This window comes from Macrosteles quadrilineatus, unplaced genomic scaffold (assembly GCF_028750875.1).
Source record: "Macrosteles quadrilineatus isolate MER2022 unplaced genomic scaffold, UCM_ALF_1.0 Scaffold_7__1_contigs__length_78375512, whole genome shotgun sequence".
Classification (NCBI taxonomy): Eukaryota; Metazoa; Arthropoda; class Insecta; order Hemiptera; family Cicadellidae; genus Macrosteles; species Macrosteles quadrilineatus.
In genome coordinates this window covers 5,507,342-5,530,620 of record NW_026542600.1, presented here as the reverse complement: position 1 = coordinate 5,530,620, position 23,279 = coordinate 5,507,342, and the positions used below count along the sequence as shown (strand labels likewise).

The 23,279-nt window shown below is 35.8% G+C and overlaps 1 protein-coding gene across 1 annotated transcript in view; it reads right to left on the bottom strand.

The window, feature by feature from the left end:
- Window positions 1-5,971: 5,971 nt before the first annotated feature.
- The window catches only part of LOC128998151 (uncharacterized), a 73,039-nt gene continuing 55,731 nt past the window's right edge, over window positions 5,972-23,279 (bottom strand). The window contains exons 14-18 of the mRNA XM_054424157.1: window positions 16,876-17,046; window positions 16,333-16,470; window positions 14,836-14,973; window positions 10,501-10,669; window positions 5,972-6,135 (exon numbers count right to left, since the gene is read on the bottom strand). Coding sequence (XP_054280132.1) covers window positions 5,972-6,135; window positions 10,501-10,669; window positions 14,836-14,973; window positions 16,333-16,470; window positions 16,876-17,046 — 780 coding nt within the window. The remainder of the gene's footprint in view (window positions 6,136-10,500; window positions 10,670-14,835; window positions 14,974-16,332; window positions 16,471-16,875; window positions 17,047-23,279) is intronic.

Here is a 23,279-nt window from a genome sequence, read left to right as displayed (position 1 = left end):
CCTCCACTCGAGTCTGACGGTTGCTGAAAAAGAGAAACAGGAAAATTGCATTTCTTTATATTCACACCATTAAATTCATTTATATGTTTCCAAAATAATCTGGGTTTGTCAACAGAGGCTGCTATTTTTTCTCTGTAAAAATGTTGTTTTGTAGTTTTGATTTTGTTTGATATCTGGTTTCTAAAAGCTTGAAATTGAAATTTTAATTGCTCATCAAAAGGTCGGGCTTTAACTAGTTTACTCATTTTATCTCGTTTTCTAATAGCAAATATTAACTCTGTGTTTATCCATGGCTTTAATTTTTTAAATCTAGAGGTGGGTTTTGTCACACGCATAGCTTTAAGTTTTAAACTAGAAAATGTGTTTAAAAAAGCGTCACAACAATCATTAACATCCTGATGTGCAAGGACGTGATCCCAGGACTGGACCGCCATCAAGCCACTCAGAACATCCGAGTCCAAGTACATGTTGCAGGTTTCAGGTAGAGCTGTAATGTTTTCGAGTTCAATTTTTGCTATAAGAGTGTAATGATCAGTTATGTCAGTTTTTAGTACACACGAAGTTAGCTTGTTACAGTCATAGTGTTTGACAAAAATGTGATCAATGCAAGTTTTAGAGTTATTAACTTCTCTTGTAGGTTTATTTATTAATTCAATAAAGCCCGCTGAATACATTATATTTAAGTAAATCTCTTTTAAATTGGTTTGATTTGACTCTGGTAAAATGTCAATGTTTATATCCCCCATGAAAATTTGAGTATTTGAATTGTTGGTAGTAATGCAGTAGGTTTCTAGGTCATTTAAAAACAAATCAATATTCATGGATGGGCTACGGTAAACTGTAAGTATACTGTAATGTTTGGAGTCCAATGTACAGTCCAGTCGTAATCCAGTCGCTTCACCCAGTCTTATCTGTTGCATTGTTCCGCAAAGTTCAGTTTTCAAGTACACAATGACGCCGTCGTTTCTGTTCCAGTTGTTGTCTGTATTAAATATATCGTATCCGTCGATGTGATTCAATGTCTTCAAATCATGGGTCCACGCCTCAGTAAATGCAATACAATCAAATTCTAAGTTTAGACTTTGTAACAAAACCAATGCAGCATCAATGTTCCTACTGTAACTTCTAATATTTAAATGGATAAATAATAAACCTTTCCCCTCATTGAAAAAGTTAGATACTTGTATATGGTTTACAAAACTCATGCATTGTTTAGTTTTAAAGTTTTCCAAGTCAGTTTCTCTATCAAAGTGAACCATGCTACTATCCTAACCGTGTCTTCCCCAAATTGTACACATATATCGAATAATTTATTATAAAATCGCACAAAGCATTACCTCGCTATGTATTAATTTGAGAATACTATTACATTTAAAAGTTGTATTAACTTAATAAAGGATGCTCAAAACTACTTTTTTTTAACAGAAAACAAAACTACACTAAGTAATATGCATTAATTGGCTATAAATTTAGACAAATAAAACTCTAGTGTGATGTTCTATAGACTTTTAGTAAAATTACATTTACTATTTAACGATAACACAAAATTACAACAAAAGTATTTTTCTAAGTACAGTACCTCATTACTGCTTTGGTTATTTTAGGTTATTAGTCTGGAGTTATCTCGAAACACTTTATAGTAATAAGTTGATTTTAAGAAAGTTTATAAATACATAGTTATAGGCCTAATCCGTGACAAGCAAACAAAAATTGAACGTAGTAAACATTCAAGGTTAATTGTATAACAAATTAAATATTAAGTTTGTAATGGGAGTAGAATTTACTAAATAAATAAATATACCTATGATTATAATTAATAACTTACAAATAAAAGACTTTTTAAGTAATCAACTTATGGATACTTATCTTATACTAACAATAAAAGTGCATTCCAGGTTGTTTTTTATTATCGAACGTAAAAAATGTAGGCCTAAGTAATAATAGTAGTAAAAAAAGGATAAATAAATAAAATAAATACCAATGTAAATAATTAACCCTAGTTTTCATAGCTTGCAAATTATGTTTTCCTTTTAAAGTAGTAAAATAAAATAAAATATGCATGCAAAATAATTAACAATATTAGTAAAAACAAAGATAAATAAATAAAATATTAAATATTTAAGTAAATAAGTACAACTGAGCACCCTGAATATTATATTTTATAAAGGGTGCCCAGCTGTACCCATCCACCCAAATATTTAATATATCAGCAGCCCTATTAAGTGAACACCTAAATTAAAACATAAATAAAATAATTACTAATGTAAATAATAACCCTGTGTGTCATAAGCTTGTAAATTATGTTTTTCTTTAAGTAAAATATGCATGCAAATTATAAATAAAAAAAGTAAGAATGCATTATATAAATACTAATAACGTTGTTAACATTTCAGTTTGTTTCAGCAATCGACCTTTGCATTGAAGTTTAAAGTAATAAATAACTTATTACAGGAGTGATAAGCTTGTAAATTATAATTTCTTTAATAGTTAACTTAAATATGCAAATTTAAAGAAGACAGAAAAAAATATATATAATATGATGGACTAGGATAAAATTAATAAGATGAGTTTAGATAGGCTCACTCATTATTTAAGAAGTTGTTCCAGATCTTCCATTGTCCTCAGGAGGGTTGGTCGGCTTCCAGGTTCGGAGTTCCTCTTCCTCGCGAACACCTTGCAGTCTCGTGACCATGCAGAGATTAGCTTCTTGTCGCGGACGGCTTGTCGCGCCTTGCCGAGGATCGCTTTGTTGAACGCTGTTAGGTGGTCATTGATGAAAAAACTATAGGACGGCCACGAGTCGCTGAGGGCTGCTCCTGTCATCTTCTGTCCGTTAGCAAAGGCCGCATTCATCCACGCCGTCTTGCACTCTCTGGAGATGAATTTAACAATAATTGCTGGGTTGGGACGTTCAGTTGTCACTGGCAGACGATGTGCTATCGATATATCCCACGAGTTGTATTTGATCTGGATGACCGTTGCAATTTTTGCAATAATCGAATAAAGATTTTCTCCTTTTGTGTAAGGAATTCCCACTATTTCAATATTATCCCTCCGTGAATATTGTTCCATATTTTGCATGTTAGACTTGATATCACTAACCTCTTGCTTTAATTTAGCGTTTTCACTTTCTAAGCTACATATATCATTCTTCCTGTCTTCATTTTCTTTAACTAAATTACCTAACGTTGCTTGCAATGAACAGATCGTGTCATTAACTGTTTTTAACTGACCTTTCACGCCATCAATGTTTGTGTTAACCTGTCCAACCTGGCCGCTGAGGTTGCTCTCCAAGTTGCGAATCAATGTAGTCAGAGCCTCGTTATCTTGGGTTTGCTTACCGCCACTACGTTGAGAAGATTGTTTCACCTCACAAGTATCACACAACCACGCTAGCTTTTGTTGATTGTTAAGTAGTTTATAGTTTTCATCAGATACAACACGTGAACACGCCGGGTGGAACACTTTCTTACACTTCGCACACACGAGAGTATCTTTTTTATCGACAAACACGGATGAACACTTGCCACAGGTCGACATTTTAAGCAAGAAAATATAATTAAAAAAAAAATATATATAAAATAATCCGTCTATAAAATAATCCGTACTAAACCATGCACATGCACGTAAAAACTGGATGGGGAGACACGGCAGAGGTAGCCTAGATAGTGGAGGTCAGAGTGCAGACGACCTCCCTCGGCGGCATCCAGATAAGAACTGAAGACGGCAATGACGTAATGTTTGCCGTGTGTGATCAGCTGCTTGTTTTAATTATTCCTTGGAAAATAAATAAATAAATACCTACGTCATTGCCGTCTTCTATCGTGACGTCATGCTTGACGAGCATCACGGCCTAAGTTAACAATTTATTTCTAAATGTGAAAAAAATGTTTACGCCACACTACACTATTTTGACGAACTTCCCACACAAGGATTTAGTCCAGAAAACAGCTGTTTGCCGCCAGCTTAATCAAATGGGGTTTCATTGCGTACTACTGTATTGTAATGAGTTTTACCGGACACCAATCAGCTGATTACACTGAATTTGGGTGACAATGAGTGGTTATAAACAAAAACATAACCTCTCTTAAAGGTTATGACTAGTGATTTTTAGTCCTTTAGTTGGTGGTAATATGTAAGGATTTGTACAGATTTAGTAGTATGGCGTAGACTATCGTACGTAACTTGTCCAAAATGTGTTAACCGGACTCGTATGGTAATCCCGTACTCGACCGTCTCGCACGGGAACGACCACACTCTTCCGGTAAACTCTTATTTTCAGGACTAGTAACGTAATATACTATTACAGGATAACTTGGATACGATATAAGTTAAAGCCTATTACAATAAAAAACAGGTGTAGATAGATGACAAGAGAGGAATTTTTAATTGAACACATTGAACATGAAGAAAACATGAAAAAACAAATTTATTACCTTGACAAAAAGAATACAAAATTATCAATTTGAACAGTTCAAAAGCTCTTAGCAGTTAAAAATTAATTTTCCTAGCTTTGATCTTGGCAAATTCTTTAATTGCAGAGTTGGTATCAATATGGTTCAGAACATCAGAATGTGGTTCAGAACATGAGTCATGAAATGAAACCCACAGGCGCCGCGCTGTAGTACGCTGCCGACTGCCGAGCGTCAGTTCACCACAAATCGAAACTACAAATGGCATTAAGTCCTTGAGTTGTAGTGCTGTACAAATTTTTCATATGCTGTTGGTACAAACAGAATAAATGCCTTTATTGTGGTGCTTTGAATACTTGAACTCTGAGCAAAAATAAACAAAATTACGTTGTTCACTAAAAAAAATTGTTCCGTTGGCGCCACGGCGCCAATTTTTCGTGGCGCCATATGCGGCCGCTTAGTTCGCGTATGGGTTAAACCGGCCCTGCCTACAGATCGGTTCACTTTCAAATAAGCCCATCCATTGTAAATGTTTCCTGAATCGCCCATGACCAGTTATCAGTTCTACAGTTAATCTAATTCTTCGTCTATCTAGACGTGTCCATACAAGGTGAATATAAAGTCAAGACCCCCCCCCCCCCTCTAATATTTTTCTGAGTAAATATACAGAGGGACCCTTTTGGTGGTCGTGGAAACTTAGCAGGAAGATTCATTTTATAATAAGAAGATTATGATAAGGAAAAATCAATGTAATGGTGATATTGGCTACTATTTTGGATAGAGAACTCTGGTTTTCACCATTCTTTAGCCTAGCCAAAGAATTTATATACATTGACATATTCTGAGATATTGCCTAGCCATATAAGTTAGTTATATTATTATTTATTCTTATATCTTGCCCGAAGCCGGGTCATCAGAAATGTTGATTAATTGATAGGCCGACCACCGCTGTTGACGCGACCACCGCTGTTGACGCGACCACAAGAGATGATCAGCAGTGACAAAAAGATCGCAAAAAATGGTTACAGATGTTACTACAATCGCAGGAGAGAATTAGAACAGAACTAGTAAAAAATGTGTATAAACATGAGCAAATTTAAATCTTGGCTTAGCTCTAGTTTAGTCAATTATAGCTACATTGTACATTACACATATATTCAACATATATATTCAATGAGTATAGGGACTAGTTTTAGTATGAGGACACTTTGGTTACTCTTCTTCTATAAACACATCTAGAGCCAAGTCAAAGAAAGGACTTGTGACAAAAACAAAAAACATATTATAATATTAAATCTTTTTCAAGTATTGTAGTTTGTAATTGTAAATTAAATAAACTTATTACTACCAGAATTTCCAGCCAATCAGGATACTAAGAAAGTATCTAGATTCTGGTAGTAATAAGTTTATTTAATTTACAATTACAAACTACAATTCAGTAGTACAGTAGTAGTTTTCTTAACTGGGAAAATTTTTGAATTTGGAAGACTGAACAAAAGCCAGTGAATTGTTACTAGGCAAATGTTGAATAGGACCAGGAAATTTGATTTTTGGAAGAATCACCAGCAACCGAGTGACCACTCAGTGGGGGCATGGCCGCCACTGGATAAGGCAGAAGAATCACCAGCAACCGAGTGACCACTCAGTGGGGGCATGGCCGCCACTGGATAAGGCAGAAGATTCACCAGCAACCTGTGACCACTCAGTGGGGGCATGGCCGCCACTGGATAAGGCAGAAGAATCACCAGCAACCGAGTGACCACTCAGTGGGGGCATGGCCGCCACTGGATAAGGCAGAAGAATCACCAGCAACCGAGTGACCACTCAGTGGGGGCATGGCCGCCACTGGATAAGGCAGAAGGATAAAGGCTAGCCAAGGCTTTTAATTATTGATTTGCTCAAATCAATCAACTAAGGTATCAAACTGTTCCATACTGACTGTTAACTGTTTGCCCCCAGAGGGGAGGTAAATGCTCCGTGTTGGTATCGGCATTTCAAGTTGGCCACAGACATGGTCGACTGGGCATCGGGTCCCAGTGACATTCCTTTATCCAGGATGGAGGGGTGTTTAGCTCTAGGAGAGATGGAAGTACATCATAATCTCTAACCTACCTGTGTCTGTGGTACTTTGGGCTTCGGCCTGCTTGTGGTGTGCGACCAGCATTCAGTGGGCAAATCCTCGACTTTGGAAGTAACCTTTCCTGGAGGTGAAAACGGGCAAGTACCCGCAGCTCACGGGGACACTCAAGGGCAACGTAACTTTCCGCAGTGTGAGGGCAACGGTTTGTAGGTACTTATGCAAACCTATCCCTGTCTCTGAGCACGGACGGTATGGTTATCTTGAGTGTGGGGGGTTCTTCCCGGAACCTCAATTGAGTCAAGGGTGTCGCCACCTCTGGTGGATAGGTTCATCCGGGTGGGTCCCACTTCTATACCTGCCTCCTTTTGGGAAACCCTGATGGCCTGGCAGTGATGTTGGGTCTGACGGGCAAACGAAGTAGATCGGGTGCTGGGTCCGAGCCCGCCAGGGGTATCTGGGGATCTATCGCTCTAGATATCTCTGGTTCCCAGCAATGGGTCAGGCCTCGATCGGGCAGCGGTGTAAATGGGAGGTTGGGGTTCCCCCCGTCAGCGTGCTGATGGTCCCCTTCCTCCTGGCTATTGATGGCGGGTTCTGCCTGTCAGGGATGAGATAGGTCCCGAGTGTTGCTTGCACTAAATGCGTCGGGGCGCTCTACTATGGACCTCTAGGTTCCGACCTAGTGGAACCCAGGTGGAGTGACGCTTAAACAAGCAGCCGGAATCCCTGGTTAGGATTGAGGGGCAACCCTCTTTCCGAAGGGTCTGCTTCGGCAGCCGGCGAGCCTGATGACCTTAAGTCATCCGCCCATGATGTGCTAAAGGTTGATGCGTAAGCTTCGGCCTACATCATGGGGCCCGGGTATGTCCTGTAGGATAGGTACCGGGTAAGCAGTCAGGGGGCTTCGGCTCTCATGACAACAAATAATAATAATAATAATAATAATGTTCCATACTGACTCTCTTTTGGAACGTATTGCTCTGATTTATTTTGTTTTAGCTTGGATGAAAATAGAAGTATGTAAGGGTTGTTTTTTTTTACACCTCACTTTTTTTAAGAATATCACGATGGAAGTCGGAAGAAAATGTTTTTAGTTGAGGGTCGTCAAAAGTAGTACGAAATACCAAAGGGTTTTGAGGTTAAACACGGTGAGGTAAGGCTCAAGCAGTTAGCGCGAGCGCCGATGGAGCCGCCGCCGAGGCCGAGTCAGACTGCCAAAACTGGTTTCTGCGCATAACCGGCCCAGACGTGCAACAAAACCACTGGGACCGGGCGCCGCCGGACAGTCTGTGCCAGTTTGTGACCCGATCAACCCGTCTCTCTCTAAGGTATAGTGCCTACTTGACATCAGTTTATGATTCAGGGAAATTAGATTGTTTTACGTTTGGATATTTACGATCGATGTTGAACAATTGATTTACGATAATTTGTTCCAGATAAACGAAGTTTACGATTTTGATCAGTGATCAATTAGTATTTTTGCAATTTAATTTAGATTTTAAATTGGGAAATAATTAGTTTGACGTTAAAGAAATTTTGCCGACTAGCTATATACAATCCAGACGAATTAGCATACATTAGGCTATTGAGGAAAGCAAAAGCTTAGTAAGGCCAATTGAGTATTTTAAAGGATTATTACCTACACATCTTATATTACATAACCTCTGTGTCACCTTCCAATATCCCTCCTTTTGCTGAAGTGCAAGCAGCATCCTTTGGGCGGAATACGCTACTCAATTACCTGACCCTCTTGTATCGCAGTTAAGGAGTGATTTAATAGGTTGAGCCTTAGCCTAGTTGTTATTGAAGAACTATATAATTTGAGGGTGACAATAGCCTAAGCTTGTGTAATATAACGTCATATAAACTCAATGTTGCCTTCCAAACACCTCTCCTTTTGCTGAAGCATAAGCACTAAGCAGCATCCTTTGGGCAGTGTACGCCATTCTATAGCCTACTGCCCTATCTTGTATGCTCAACGAATTTCTGGTATTTAATTAAAACGTAGAGAGAGTTACGAGACACAATTAACAAGGTATTTACGATTTAATAACGACATAACCTATTCACCACGCGCAACAGTGTTTTGTTATTGTTATTATTTTGCGTCTGATCCGAACTATCGATCGTATTGATATCGATAGCTACCGAAGTTAACACCGAATCTACTACCGGAACAATAGGTTATAGTTAGCCGTTGATTATAGTTGCTAGTGATTGGATCATCGACATTGACTAGCGATATAGCATTTGATTTTGCTCAGTTTTGCTTTTGTATTCACTACACATCTGAATAGCCGATAGCTACAATAGCCTAACAACTGATTGGTTAATAACATATTTATTTCGTATAATAATAATACTTATTATTACTATCCAACTTGATTCACTTGAACGATTGCACAAATATAAAGAACTGGTTTATAAATAGCCTAGGATAGCTGTTTTAGTGCTCGCATAGCTACGTTAGCCTGTTGATTAATTGGGATCTTTAAAGGATAGTGGGGGGTCTTAGTTATCCAAATTAACCTACCGTAACCTATCCTAGATTGCTGAAGTATATTCAGCATCCTAGTTAGCTGTGCAGGCTATCTACCCTTAACCTTTTTGTTGTTTAGAGCGCATTTGCGTGGGTTTAGGGTAGCGACCGAGGTTTATACGGGCGTTTAGGTAACGATTAACCTACCGTAACCTATCCTAGATGGCTGAAGTATATTCAGCATCCTAGTTAGCTGTACAGGCTATCTACCCTTAACCTTTTTGTTGTTTAGAGCGCATTTGCGTGGGTTTAGGGTAGCGACTGAGGTTTATACGGGCGTTTAGGTAACGATTAACCTACCGTAACCTATCCTAGATTGCTGAAGTATATTCAGCATATTTAGTTATCTGTACAGGCTATCTACCCTTAACCTTTTTGTTGTTTAGAGCGCATTTGCGTGGGTTTAGGGTAGCGACCGAGGTTTATACGGGCGTTTAGGTAACGATTAACCTACCGTAACCTATCCTAGATTGCTGAAGTATATTCAGCATCCTAGTTAGCTGTACAGGCTATCTACCCTTGACCTTTTTGTTGTTTAGAGCGCATTTGCGTGGGTTTAGGGTAGCGACCGAGGTTTATACGGGCGTTTAGGTAACGATTAACCTACCGTAACCTATCCTAGATTGCCGAAGTATATTCAGCATCCTAGTTAGCTGTACAGGCTATCTATCCTTAACCTTTTTGTTGTTTAGAGCGCATGTGCGTGGGGTTAGGGTAATGATCGGAGCGTAGCAAGGTTTAGTTTGATCCTATAACCTTTGATACCGATCCTAGTTTGCTCGAAGAACATTCAGCATCCTAACTAGCTGTACAAGCTATCGAACCTAATTCTTGAAATAGACTCTAACGCGGGAATTGAATGAACAGATAACACGACACATAGATTATACACGACAACGTTTTCTTCCGCGTCTGGTAGGGTAACGATGATGAGTGAATAGCGACAACTGTTTCGCACATTTCACTGAGTTACCCTATCATTTCAATAAAGGAATTTGATTAAACACAGACGATCGACACTTTATTCGAATCGAAATTAATATTGAGTGGAATTTCAGAACAACAATATTTTGTTGTTTCACATCGACCCCTGGAAATTTAAACCCAGCACGCTGAACTATTTTGGCAATAGGATAACGGAACCGACACACACACAGAAATTCCCTCACAAGTATACATACTAATCCGAGCCGCCTGAGAAACATAAGATAGAATCAAAGAGGGTAGAAATTAAAGGTATCTATTCACATGTTTAATTAGTTGCTTTTAGTGAGGCAGATTGCAGGTAGGCTAGCTTAAATTTAATTTTTGTACAGTAGAACCATTTTTTTAACAGTGGTGGGGCCCAGGGGGACCAAATCCTGGAATGACTACTAAATAATGCCAACACACTACCCACCTACAATACGATTTACAGTAGAAACCCTTATATCTGACCTCAGCATAACTGAATCCTCCGGATATCTAACTAAGTGCCCAACTGTCTACTTGCTTCCTGTCTGGGGTGATTACACCGAGTATGTTCGGATATCCGAAAGGCCGATCACTGAGTTGCCGTAATTGGGGCAGACGATCACAGCTGTTGCTGAGACCGCAAGATATGCTCACAAGTGTTGCCGCAATCACCGTGGACAAATACTGGTGTCACCATAACAGGGAATCATGCTCATGTATGTTACTGCGGTCGAATGAGGCGATTACTGGTGTAACTGAGACCGCAAGTTACACTCACAGGTGTTTCCGTCATCGCGGGAGACGATTACTGGATGGTGTCGCCAAGACCACAAGTTATGCTCCTCCCAAAATCCAACATTTGGCCATTCCGACCATGGCCCGGTATTATGTTGGATATGAGGGGTTCTACTAGACGTCTGTCTGCTATATTTAGACAGAAACAAACACCAGTCTGTCAGTTCGGGAGGTGGTGTCTTAGAACTGAAAATGGAAATACAAACAAATATGCAAGATTTTGTAAAAAAAATATGCAGTAGTTTTTAATAAGCATAGGTTGATTTTAATCAGGCCTTATAGTCCAGGCGCTAAACGGGTTGAGTATGCACTGAAAGTCTGACAAAATTTGACTTTTGATTATTGTTGGGGACATCTAGTAGATGAAAAAAATCGATGATGTCGCATTCCTAGGGTGGTCACAACTCGGGGGGGAGGGGGGGAAGTTGCGCGGGTCATCGGTTTACGTTTGAGCGTCTAACTCACAAATGGTTAATGATAGAAAGGTGAATTAAGCGTCTATCTACGCCTAAATATGTTGTCTTTTAAAAAGGCTATTACAACCTTTCTTCTATCTCTTATACTTTAGGCGCTAATCAACATTTATTGCAAAAAATAAAATTTAAAAATACTTAAAAATGAAATATCGGAAATATTGCGCTTGTTTAGGGCATGTTACAAACTATTTATGGTTAGAAAAACTAACAAGTAGTACAACAACACCAAGTTTAAAGAAATCCGTGCAAAAACAACAGAGCTACGTTGATTTCAGTAAGAGTAAACGTGGAAAATTCGTAGTAGTACCGAGGCGCGCATGAACGGTACGTAGCCCACAGTCGATATAGGTTTGATGTTGTAAGTAACTATGGGAAAGCTGAATTTTTCTATGCTATTAGACCATGTTGAGATGAGCATTTTCCCAAAAGTCCCCACTCCTACCCCTTTGTGCTTTCCTCTACCCCCCCCCTTTTAGATAAATTTACAGTCTCTTAGAAATTAAGCTATAACTTTAAAACGGGTAAGGATAATAACGCAATCTTTTATTAATCATTTTGCGTTACGATATTCTACAACAAGTTTACCATGGTATCCTAAATATTCATAGTTAAAAAATATCATAAACATAAAAAAATATTTTTTACGGATTAATTTATGAAACTTTTCTTTGTAGATTTTTTACACGAAGTCGCACAACAAAATGTTTGATACAAAATTTGGGGTGCATAGTTTACATTTGAAAATGATACATAGTTATTAACAGTTTGTTTGCATAAAGTAGCTATAGATAGTACAGTATATTGATTTTACAGGATTCAGGCTTTTTTGTGCACCGCAACAATGAAAAAAATTACGTATATTATGGTTTTTGTATTTGAATTTGCCGCTTTATATAGATTATATTAACGTTATGTAGCTCATTCAGTACATATACAGACTGTAGTGGATACATATGAATGAATATCGTGCATTTGCTGCTGTACGCCAGAGCCTCATTTTATTATACAGTGTGTCTCACCTAACTGAACCAATAGATAACTTTTTTATTATGAGATATAGAGTTAACTTCTTATGGGACACTACCCTTTATTTTAAGATGTTTTTTTTAGTGGTTTCGAATTTTAAAAATATGTTCGCCATTTTCCAATATGGCTGACAACTTTGTTAGTCCTATGGAATACCCTGTATTTTATGATTGTTTTAGAATGTAAACGCACAAATTTTAAACCTTTTTATTCTTGACATTTTTCTCTAAAGCTACTTGTTTAGGAGTTACATCGAAAAAGAAATGGTTTGTGAGTACATTCTGCATCCTCACAGCTCATAAACGTAAGTTTAAGAGCGGAAATACAAACAGTGTTATAAACAAAAAATAATAAGTGAAATATAAACAAGTTTTCAAATCACATCTACATTAAAAAAAAACCATAAAATAAATTGTTCCAATATCAAAGTAAGCTAGCATTTTTGAAAATGGTGGTCATTTTTAAAACAACAAAATCAGTATTTTTTAACGTATTTTATATATTTTTTTGAACGAGGACTTATATGTGACTTATTTATTCTTTGCACTTTCTCTCTCAACTTACTCGTTTATGAGCTACAGGATGCCGAATGTACACCACAAGCCTTTCTTTTAGATATAACACGCTGTAACTCCTAAATGGGGTAGGTTTAGAGAAAAAATGTCACGAATAAGAAAATAGCTTTTAAATTGTAAAAGAATACTAAAATACAGCGTATTCCATAAGAAATAACAAAGTTGTTGGCCATATTGGAAAATTGTGGATATATATTTTTTATTCGTAACCATCCCTAAAAACATTTTTTACAATTAAAAGGGGTTGTCTAATAAAAAGTTAACTCTATATGGAAAATAAAATTTGTGTATGTTCACTATGTAACTGGGATGAAACGTGTACCCTTTTATAGCAGAATCTCCAATTTAAAAAAAGATACGTCAATTTTGGTCTAACAAGTTATATTTAAATGAATATGAGTTTTTTTGAATATTTAAATGGCAAAGATTGGCGGGCACTTGGAAATTTTCTTAAAGAGGCGTGGAGTAAAGGGTGGGAATTGATAATGGAGTATAATTATTAAATTTAAGAATTGAGATATCGATACAAAAATTGGAAAAATCTATGTAATTTAAAAAATTTATAAAATATTGTTTGTTAAGTATCTATCAAAGTAAATTATAAAAGTAACAGGTTTGTTTGATGAATTATTAACTGTTTGTAGGAAAAATTCAGATTCTCAGTAGGCTACATTTAAATTTTATTATTCATTCAATTGTTATCTGATCTTTATTAGTATGTAGTGCTATTTGTGTATGTTCTGTAGTAGAAATCAGTTTATTTTATGAATAATTGTATGTGATTCATGGTATTTTTTTAAACGGTTTTAAAATATTTTAAAATCAGTGTGTCTAACACAAAACAGACGGTCTTTGACCATTGTTCTTTGCATTTAAATAAAAAACACTGTATTGATATTTTATTACAATGAACACATTTTCTTCTTCTTCATCATCTATCTTCTTAATCATTTATTCATCTAATAATTCTTTTTGTAGATTATCGTAACGCAAAATGATTACCTAATAAAATATTGCATTATTATCCTTACCCGTTTTAAAGTTATAGCTTAATTGCTAAGAGGCTGTAAATTTATCTAAAAAGGGGGGTTAGAGGAAAGCACAAGGGGGGAGGAGTGTTGACTTTCGGGAAAATGATAATCGCAACATGGTCTAACAGCATAGAAAAATTCAGCTTTCCCATAGTTACTTACAACATCAAACCTATATCGACTGTGGGCTACGTACCTATCATGCGCGCCTCGGTACTACTACGAATTTTCTACGTTTACTCTTACTGAAATCAACGTAGCTCTGTTGTTTTTGCACGGATTTCTTTAAACTTGGTGTTGTTGTACTACTTGTTAGTTTTTCTAACCATAAATAGTTTGTAACATGCCCTAAACAAGCGCAATATTTCCGATATTTCATTTTTAAGTATTTTTAATTTTTTTTTTTTTGCAATAAATGTTGATTAGATAAATGATATTAAAGTATAAGAGATAGAAGAAAGGTTGTAATAACCTTTTTAAAAGACAATATATTTAGGCGTAGATAGACGCTTAATTCACCTTTCTATCATTAACCGTTTGTGAGTTAGACGCGGAAACGTAAACCGATGACCCGCGCAACTTCCCCCCCTCCCCCCCGAGTTGTGACCACCCTAGAAATGCGACATCATCGATTTTTTTCATCTACTAGATGTCCCCAACAATAATCAAAAGTCAAATTTTGTCAGACTTTCAGTGCATACTCAACCCGTTTAGCGCCTGGACTATTAATGTTCATTAAGAGTACAACCTTTACATTTACTTAACAACATTATTGCCTTATTCTCAAACATTTTTGACCTAAATGTTATTTTATCTGAAATGACCCCACTACTTTCTTTTTGGTTAAGAGAGTTTCCTCAATACTTATTACCCAATTTACAACATTTTTTTATGTAAAAATTTCTTACTACAATTATTTTAGAGAGAAATTTTAATGTAATACGTACTTCTAGTTCTTTGATGGTGTTTTCCATCTGCTTGCTATTTTCACGCAAGTCTACGACTTTTGTGAAGTATTGGTACAAGAGATGCCTCACCTCCAACGTCGTCAATTTTTCCATGTTGGTCTTCATTACAAACCCACCCTGTATGTAACAATAAAAGATTAGTTATACTTGAATGGGACAAGTTTGGTAAATCTAGTAGTGGAATTAAAGACCTACAGTAATACCTTATTCTCTATGTGGGAAATTTGCTACAAGGACTTTGATAGTTGCTTCACAACTAAAGTCTTAAAATCACTCCCAAAGGATTATTGCAACCCTTCCATGTAAAGAAGGTGGGAACAGGCATTCCAGTATATAACCAACTCCAGGACTCCCCCCAACCTTAACCGAAGATCAACCTGTCCTTGAGAACTTGCTGAATGCATAACAGGCCTAGTGCATGTATATATATATGTCTATATAATTATATGTTTTGTACATACAGTAAACTCCCAATTATCCGCGGGATTGACTGGTGTGAATACCGCAAATAGTCAAATTTTGCGGATAAGCCGCAAAATTGCCGGTAATGGTTAAACACAAAGGTCAAAGGCACTTAAAAACAACACACAAGTGCTTTAAATTATTTTACAATAAAAGGACGACCTGATTATGTCATCCATGTTATTTATTGATAACATTTAATGCATTACAAAACGATTGAGTTAAATTGAACTGCTGTAGTGATGCGAGTATAGCGGGGAAGGTGGAGGGTGAGTCAACAGTGGCAGAGAGGGCGAATGACCATGTACATGCAGATTACTTACCGGTCATGTGATTCACTCGCGCGCTAAGTAAACAAAGATCTGCAGTGCCGCTGGTTGCGCTCAAAACTGCTAAAGCCCACACCACGTACAGTGGATAGCCTACCGATATACTGTACAGTAATACTGAACTACTGAACACGTTTTGTACTGTACATTATTAAGTGTACTGTACTGTATTGGCAATGCGATTTATGATTTTTACTGCGGTTTTGTATTTAGTAACTTGATTTAAATTAAGTTGTTTTTTACCTACATGCACCGCGCTTAAACCGCCCGCTTATAATCGAGAGTTTACTGTAGTTGTAAATAAACTAGTGATACGTGGCAAAACTGCATAAGTTAGTTAGCAACACCCATTACAGCAGCAATTTTGTAAACTCTCTTTTACTTTCACTACACTTGACAAAGTCACCCAGGAGACAAAATATTGCGTGTTCTGTCTGTCTTCTGTTTGTTCCATGGCCTACCTGTGCTTCTTTAAGGTAAGCTAGTTGCTATCCTCTTTATTCTAAAATTCAAAATCCTGGTCTATAGCCTTACCTTGAACAAAACTTTCCCAAGATATAGTTATGGCATCAGAAAGATATTGATTTCCTGAATCTTCCCAAATCTCTTGAAGGAAACTAACTCCTGTATTTAGTGTCTAAGATTTATCACTTTACATTACGCTACATAAATAACACAAACTTACAACAGTCTTTGCCAGCTTATGTTCAATCGGTTCATTTTGCATCAGACAGCTAAGAAACTCTATGCAGGAGTCAATCAGCGCAATCATTTCGTCCACTGAAATGTGGTATCGGATCTCTTCTTCCGTTGCCGTTTTGTCCTATGAATAAAACCACACAAATCCATCACAATTTAATGGTAATCTTAACCTTACTATAAGTGTCCTATATAAAATATCACCTAACTAAATTAAATCTTTAATAACAAATATGTGTGCTAGTGGTTTGAATTATTTAGCTTGATTAAATACTGCAGTATATTGAAAAATATAGTTCAACTGACAGGAAAAACTGTCTTTCTAACCCTTGTTTATATTCTAGCCTCGGTTTCGCCTCAGTCGTTTAACCTGAGCTTGGACAAAAAAGAGGTACTTCAGGCCACAATGATAAAATAAATCTTTTATCAGGTCTGGAATCTTGGTATAACCAATTCATTTAAGTAGTACTTCCTTCACCTCGCAAATGTTTTTCAAAATAAAACAAATACAAAAATGTAAGATTCTTACCTTTATACAAGCTTCAAGTTCATTTTTTTTGGTCACTAGCATATGTCGGTAACGTCGATGGTCGCAGATGTAGTTGCAGAACCCCATTGGGTCAAATTCGGACGACCCTTCAAAGTCCTCTTTAAACATCGATTTCATAGTTGAGAGTGTTGTTGCCAACGCTTTCACCCCCTGTATAGAAATAGTTGGAATTAGTTTTACAAGTGGTAATTGATCCTTCTAAAATCGTTGCTTTCCATTATTTATCCAACAAGGTCGTAGCAAATTGTAAATGTGTACAAAAGTGCACATGTCTATGGTGACGGCAGTTGCGTTTAGAAAATAAATTTAATAAGGTAAGGTTGTGGGCGTACACCTTTTAAGTTTTAATCAAATATATTTCAAAGTAGTTTAACAAGTAATGAGACCTGAATGTCAAAGAGTTACAAAAAAAGTAAAAAAACATGGGAAAATTTGGATGAACGTTGGTGTTGGTAATGCCAATAGACATAGACAAACTTTATTTGCACAAAACATTCCATACATGTCATACATAACATTTTAGAATAGATGCATTGTCAAAATTAAATCCATACATAAAATATTTAACATTTAAACTTAACTTAAAATTAAACACTTAAAATGAAAAAAACATTTTCTAAATTTAAGTTCTGTAAATATCTTTAATTGAGTAAAAAGCCTTGTCAAGAAGTAAATTGTCTATTGTCTCTTTAAATTTGGTTTTGCTTAGTGACTTATAGCATGGCGGAAGAACATTGTACAATCTCAGCCCAGCATGCGATGGAGATTTTTCATATAGGGTCAAACGGTGTCTGGGGAGTCTAAATATATTTTCATTTCGGGTTTCATACCGGTGATTAAAATGTATTGTTTCTGGTAGCTCATTTTTAACTGAATGTATGTAATTTAATAATTCTAGAATATACGACCCCGTTAATGTCTGAATTTTTTAATTTTGAAAATGTTTCTTACAAGAACTGTGTGGATAAGAGTTAGTGATAATGTGAATAATATGTTTTTGTAACCTGAATATAGATTTTATACTAGTAGCTTGACCCCATAAAATTATGCCATATCTTAATACAGACTCCACATAAGCATAAACGATTTTAAGTGTCTTATTAGAAACACAGTCCCTTAAATGTATGAATAAAGATGATATCGACCTAATTTTGGTATGTAAATAATTGAAATATGAATCCCATTTAACTGTGTCATCTACATAAACTCCTAAAATTTATGAGCTTCGACTAAATTTAAGGAACAGTTTTCCATATTATTTATCTAGTAGAAAATTTAATATTTGTTTTTTCAACATTAAGTTTTAAGTTTTAATCCATTTTCTAAAAAACCATAGCTCCATATCCTTTACCACACCTTGCAGAGAAGAAAACATTTCAGTAGTACTATTATTTTTTATCAAAGCACTGGTGTCATCGGCAAAAATAATTAGATCTCTATTAATAGCTTTTGGAATGTAAATAAGAAAAAAGTGGGCCCAATAAAGTCAACGATAACTCAAATTTATGTATGTAAAATAAATTGATGTATGTATACACTTTAGATGGACTCACGTTCATTCAATCCTTCGTTAACTAAGGGTTTAACAAGCTAGTAGTTTGGAAAATAATTTTACCAACGACCAATTTTTAAACTGGCCTTTTCAATTCAATTTTAATTTTTCACTTTACCACATTTTTTACTTTACTTACAGCACCATTTAGCACCATGATGGTCGGTGTGGTAAAATAACCGACCAATCGGGTTCACAGATTGAGAGAAATAAGTAAAATTGTAATGCTTGAATGCAACTTATCAGTTGGTAACAACAAATTTGAATGTTGTACCTGAAACAGTACAGATGGGCCAAAACTTCTATGCACTTAGACGATTCGCTACTAGCCGCACTAAAACGTACAGGCACCGATTATTGGCAGTGCTGGGGGTAGGGGTGAGTGAGCAGCAAGACACGGAGGTTTTCACAAACCCCGCCAACCCTCTCGCCTAGACCCAACCAGTTCTGGTTGCGCACATAGAAATTTTAGCTGGTCTGTACTTATGATAAGAAGAATGCTGCTGGGGCCTAAGGGGGTGCGGTAGTTCCTTGGACAGCCAAGGCTACTTAGATCTAGGAGGATTAAGGAGAGGGCACACGAATAGGAATATACATGTTGCGGTGAAGCCAGCTTTAGCAGAACACTAGAGGGGCACGCGGAGCCGTAGAGTGGCAAAAAGCCGCAGCTTTAACATAAAAGTCGCAGAAAAACGCAACGCGCGCTTTTTTGAAATTAAAATTGCCACTAAACTAAAACACTTGTGTTATTAAGCGATGGCAATCTTAATGTGAATTAAGTTTTCTATCGAATGGTGTAAATCATTTCTATATAATCTATTATTTATTATTTACTATTGAAGATCAAAGTTGAAAGTAATGAAATGAAATGAAATATTACTTTATTATCACAAAAACATTTCACAGATCCAGCGTTAGCTGGTGAAACAGGTGATATTGGGTCCGCGGAATTGGCTAACTCTGGAACCCGCAAACCCCATGTTAAACGCCCTATCTTCAAATTTGGTCGATGAGAGGAACTCGCTAACTTGTTCGGTTTGGGAATTGGCTAACTCCGGAACCCGCTAACCCGCTCTAGAGCCGGGTTAGCGAATTCCGTCCTCGTACGGAAGTCGCTAACTCGGTCCCTCGGCGGAACTCGCTAACTCCCAATCAGAAGCCTCTCGCGGCGTCCAATGGGAGCCAAGCACGAAGATTGTTGGCCAGTGTTGCCGAAAGTGTAGTACCTATGATCGTATCGGTACCATAATATTGTATCCTACGAATAATTAGGAGTAAGAGCAATGTAGTCGATAAAATAAATATATATTCAGAAGTATGTTTAATATAATTCTTATGAATATTATTAGGTTGGAAAATGCATTATAGTCTTACCATAGAGACTAACCAACACAAGTAAACATTACATCCCATTGTACATTTTGAAACTCGTTTCTAGTTCATGTCTGGTGACACTGATCGCTAGTAGCCTATCGTCGAAATTGTGTTTCTATTCTATTATTTTATTGTTAATTTCATGATTTGTTCTCTACTGTTTGGTTTTATAGTTATATAACCAAACAGTTCCTAGTTAGGGGACGTGTTATTAGTTATGATTAGAACGTTTTATTTGGTTAAACGAGGTTTTAAATGACTGAAAACAAGAAACAAATTGTAAACAAAACACGACCTTTACAGACATTGCACCGGACAGAACTAACAATAAAATTGTCTTCAGCAGATCTATAAGGATGAGAAATGTACTAATATAAGGAAGTATGTTTTATCTATTGTCTTCTTACTGAAATAGTAGTTTATTGGGATAAAAAAAGATAGTACTGTACAGTTAATTTGGATCTTTTACAGGTTATGAAAACTTGTCCTCGATAGGTTATAATATTTGTTTCTTTAAAGGCCTATTATATATCTGTCGTGCGAGTGTTATAACAATAGTTTGGTTCTTCGTAATATTTCTGTATTATTACCAAAATAATTCCGAATCATAGTATTAGTAAACAAATAAAATAGTTTCAATATTTTTGTATAGCAGGCACATGATATTCCTAGGTATATTAATTAATAACGGAAATCTAAAACGTTAACACTCTATTACAATATTGCGTCTTTACTTTAGCCAAGAAAATTAATTTAAATGTTGTTACATTATGATGTTAGGAAACATATAATCTATTAACCAAAATTGAAGCAGTAATGTAATAAATAGTCTATCCTATTCGAGGGAACCAACAATTAGACATTGTAAAAAAGCTCCAGTAATTGCCGTAGACTTTAAGGACCTTACATTTTGAGGATTAACTTCCCGATAAAATTTACACGTTAAACGTCATTACAGAAATACATTTTAGTAGTGTTAAATATATTTTTAAATAGAGCTATTGAATTTAAATAAATATTAATCAGTACATGATAAAGTGGTAATGTATTGATCGATTGTATTAAAAATTAGTCTATGCATAATTACAATTTGTAAATTTCTATTATCGTAGGCTAAGGACCTTACATTTTGAGGATTAACTTCCCGATAAAATTTACACGTTAAACGTCATTACAGAAATACATTTTAGTAGTGTTAAATATATTTTTAAATAGAGCTATTGAATTTAAATAAATATTAATCAGTACATGATAAAGTGGTAATGTATTGATCGATTGTATTAAAAATTAGTCTATGCATAATTACAATTTGTAAATTTCTATTATCGTAGGCTATTAGTGTAGCTGGTCATCCTCTTAATTATATTAATATTAATTTTACGTCTTTCAGTACTTTTAAAAAGTCTGGAGTTTTTATGGTTCTAAATGGACCCAGGCGTTCTTGTTTGTTACCATTTTTATGAATGGTGGCCATAGCTAAAATTAGCTGATCTTATCCAACAACAAAGCTATTGTCTATTGAGTAGCTCAGTACCTGGGGAACGGGGAACCGAGCAATGGCTTGGTACTTGGTATAGTATATTTCGATTGTAAAAGTAATATAAAGGAAACTTAACACTAAAATCAGGAATATCCGTCAAGTCGTCAATTAAGAATCGTGAAATAAAATAAGCCTGTCACGTTTTAATATAAGAATATTATATATTCTCCTATTATTTACTAGTGGGGCTTAGGATTATCATCTAAAAACGGTTATTAAAACATGTAACATTATTACTCAATAATTCAACAAATTTTAGAAATAGGTAATTAGGCAACTAGCTTTTACTAGTAGGCCTACAATGCGTTGGTTAAAACTATTAGATCTAGATTTACAGCTATTCTATAAATTGTTATGAAACGTAGCCTATGAATATTTTTTCACGAAAGTTGGACGATTCAACGACGAACCTTTAATTTTAAATCTATGAATTAGTTATGAAAGTGGTTTTGGTTTATTACGACATTACGATAAAATTTTTTTCCGTGTTTGAGAACTTGCGTGTATTTTTTTAGCTTAATTTCATGGAGGTTTAATTGGTACTACTGGATAATCAATATTTTTTTCATATTCTATTTGTTCCTATAATACTGGCATTTATATTTAAGATCGAAATCATAAACATTTAATTGGACGTTGTACAGTTAAATGAAAAAAACACTATTTAATGATTTTTTAAATTGCTTTTTAATTACTTTGGGCTAGGTAGCTGTTAAAAGTGGAATTGACAACAAAAAACAATAACATTTACTGTATCTTTATTGACACTGACATTTTGAAATACGGCAGTAGTGTACAATTATTTCGTCGTACAAGGTTGGCAACGCTCCGTGCAGTGGGCGCGGCAGGGTTAGCGACTTCCAGAGTTAGCGAATTCCGCCGCGGGACATAATCGAGTTAGCGACTTCCGGAGTTAGCCAATTCCTGACTGAGACGGTTAGCCAGTTCCAGAGTTAGCCAGTTCCGACACACGACCGAGTTAGCGAGTTCCTGAGTTAGCCAATTCCTACGTCTCGTGATATTGTCAGAGATCTTAAACACTAAGTTACATAACAAAACTAAAATCCACATAGCTTAAACTAAAATATATTTTCTTATCATTTAAATAATCGGAAATATTATAATAATTTTTTTGTAAAAGGTATCGTTTGAAATCATTTTTAAATTTTGAAATACTGTTAATTTCTTTGAAATTAGTGGGTAGACTGTTGTAAAGCCTTAATTCCATATAATAAGGAGATCTTTCATATAAACAAAGGCGATGTCTTGGATATTGAAAATTTTTGGAGCGTGTAAGATATGGATGACTGATTTGTTTATCATTGTACATTTGATAATTAATTTTAAAATTCACCATCATTTTAAATATATAAAGTGGAGGCAAAGTTAATATCTCATATTTAGCAAATAAAGCTCTGCATGAGGTTCTTTAAGGCATAAATGATAAAATCCTTATAAATTTCTTCTGAATTTTGAAAACTGCTTTAGAATAAGAAGTTGCTCCCCATAATTCAATCCCGTGTTGCAAGACAGAAAAAAACTTTGTATAGTACACTGTGAGTTTAGTTTTTAAATCTATTACATTTCTCAAAACATACATTTGAAAGCAAGCCGTATTTAATTTACCAACTACCATTTTTATGTGTGTTTTCCATGTTAAATTCTTATCGATATCTAAACACAAAAATTTTGCATTTTCAGTAAAGGATATTGTAATATAGTAGCAATAGTACCATATTAGATTATTAGTAACCGGAAACAGATTAAGTTACTGGGTGGCTGCACTGCCTACATCGGCGTGGAGCTCCCTGATTGGCTGCCGATCGGTCAAGGAGTTTTCCGTCTTGATGATCGTCACTTCAAGTCTAGCAAGGTGTGTTACTAGATGTCGCCATGTTTACCTTATAGTTATAGTAG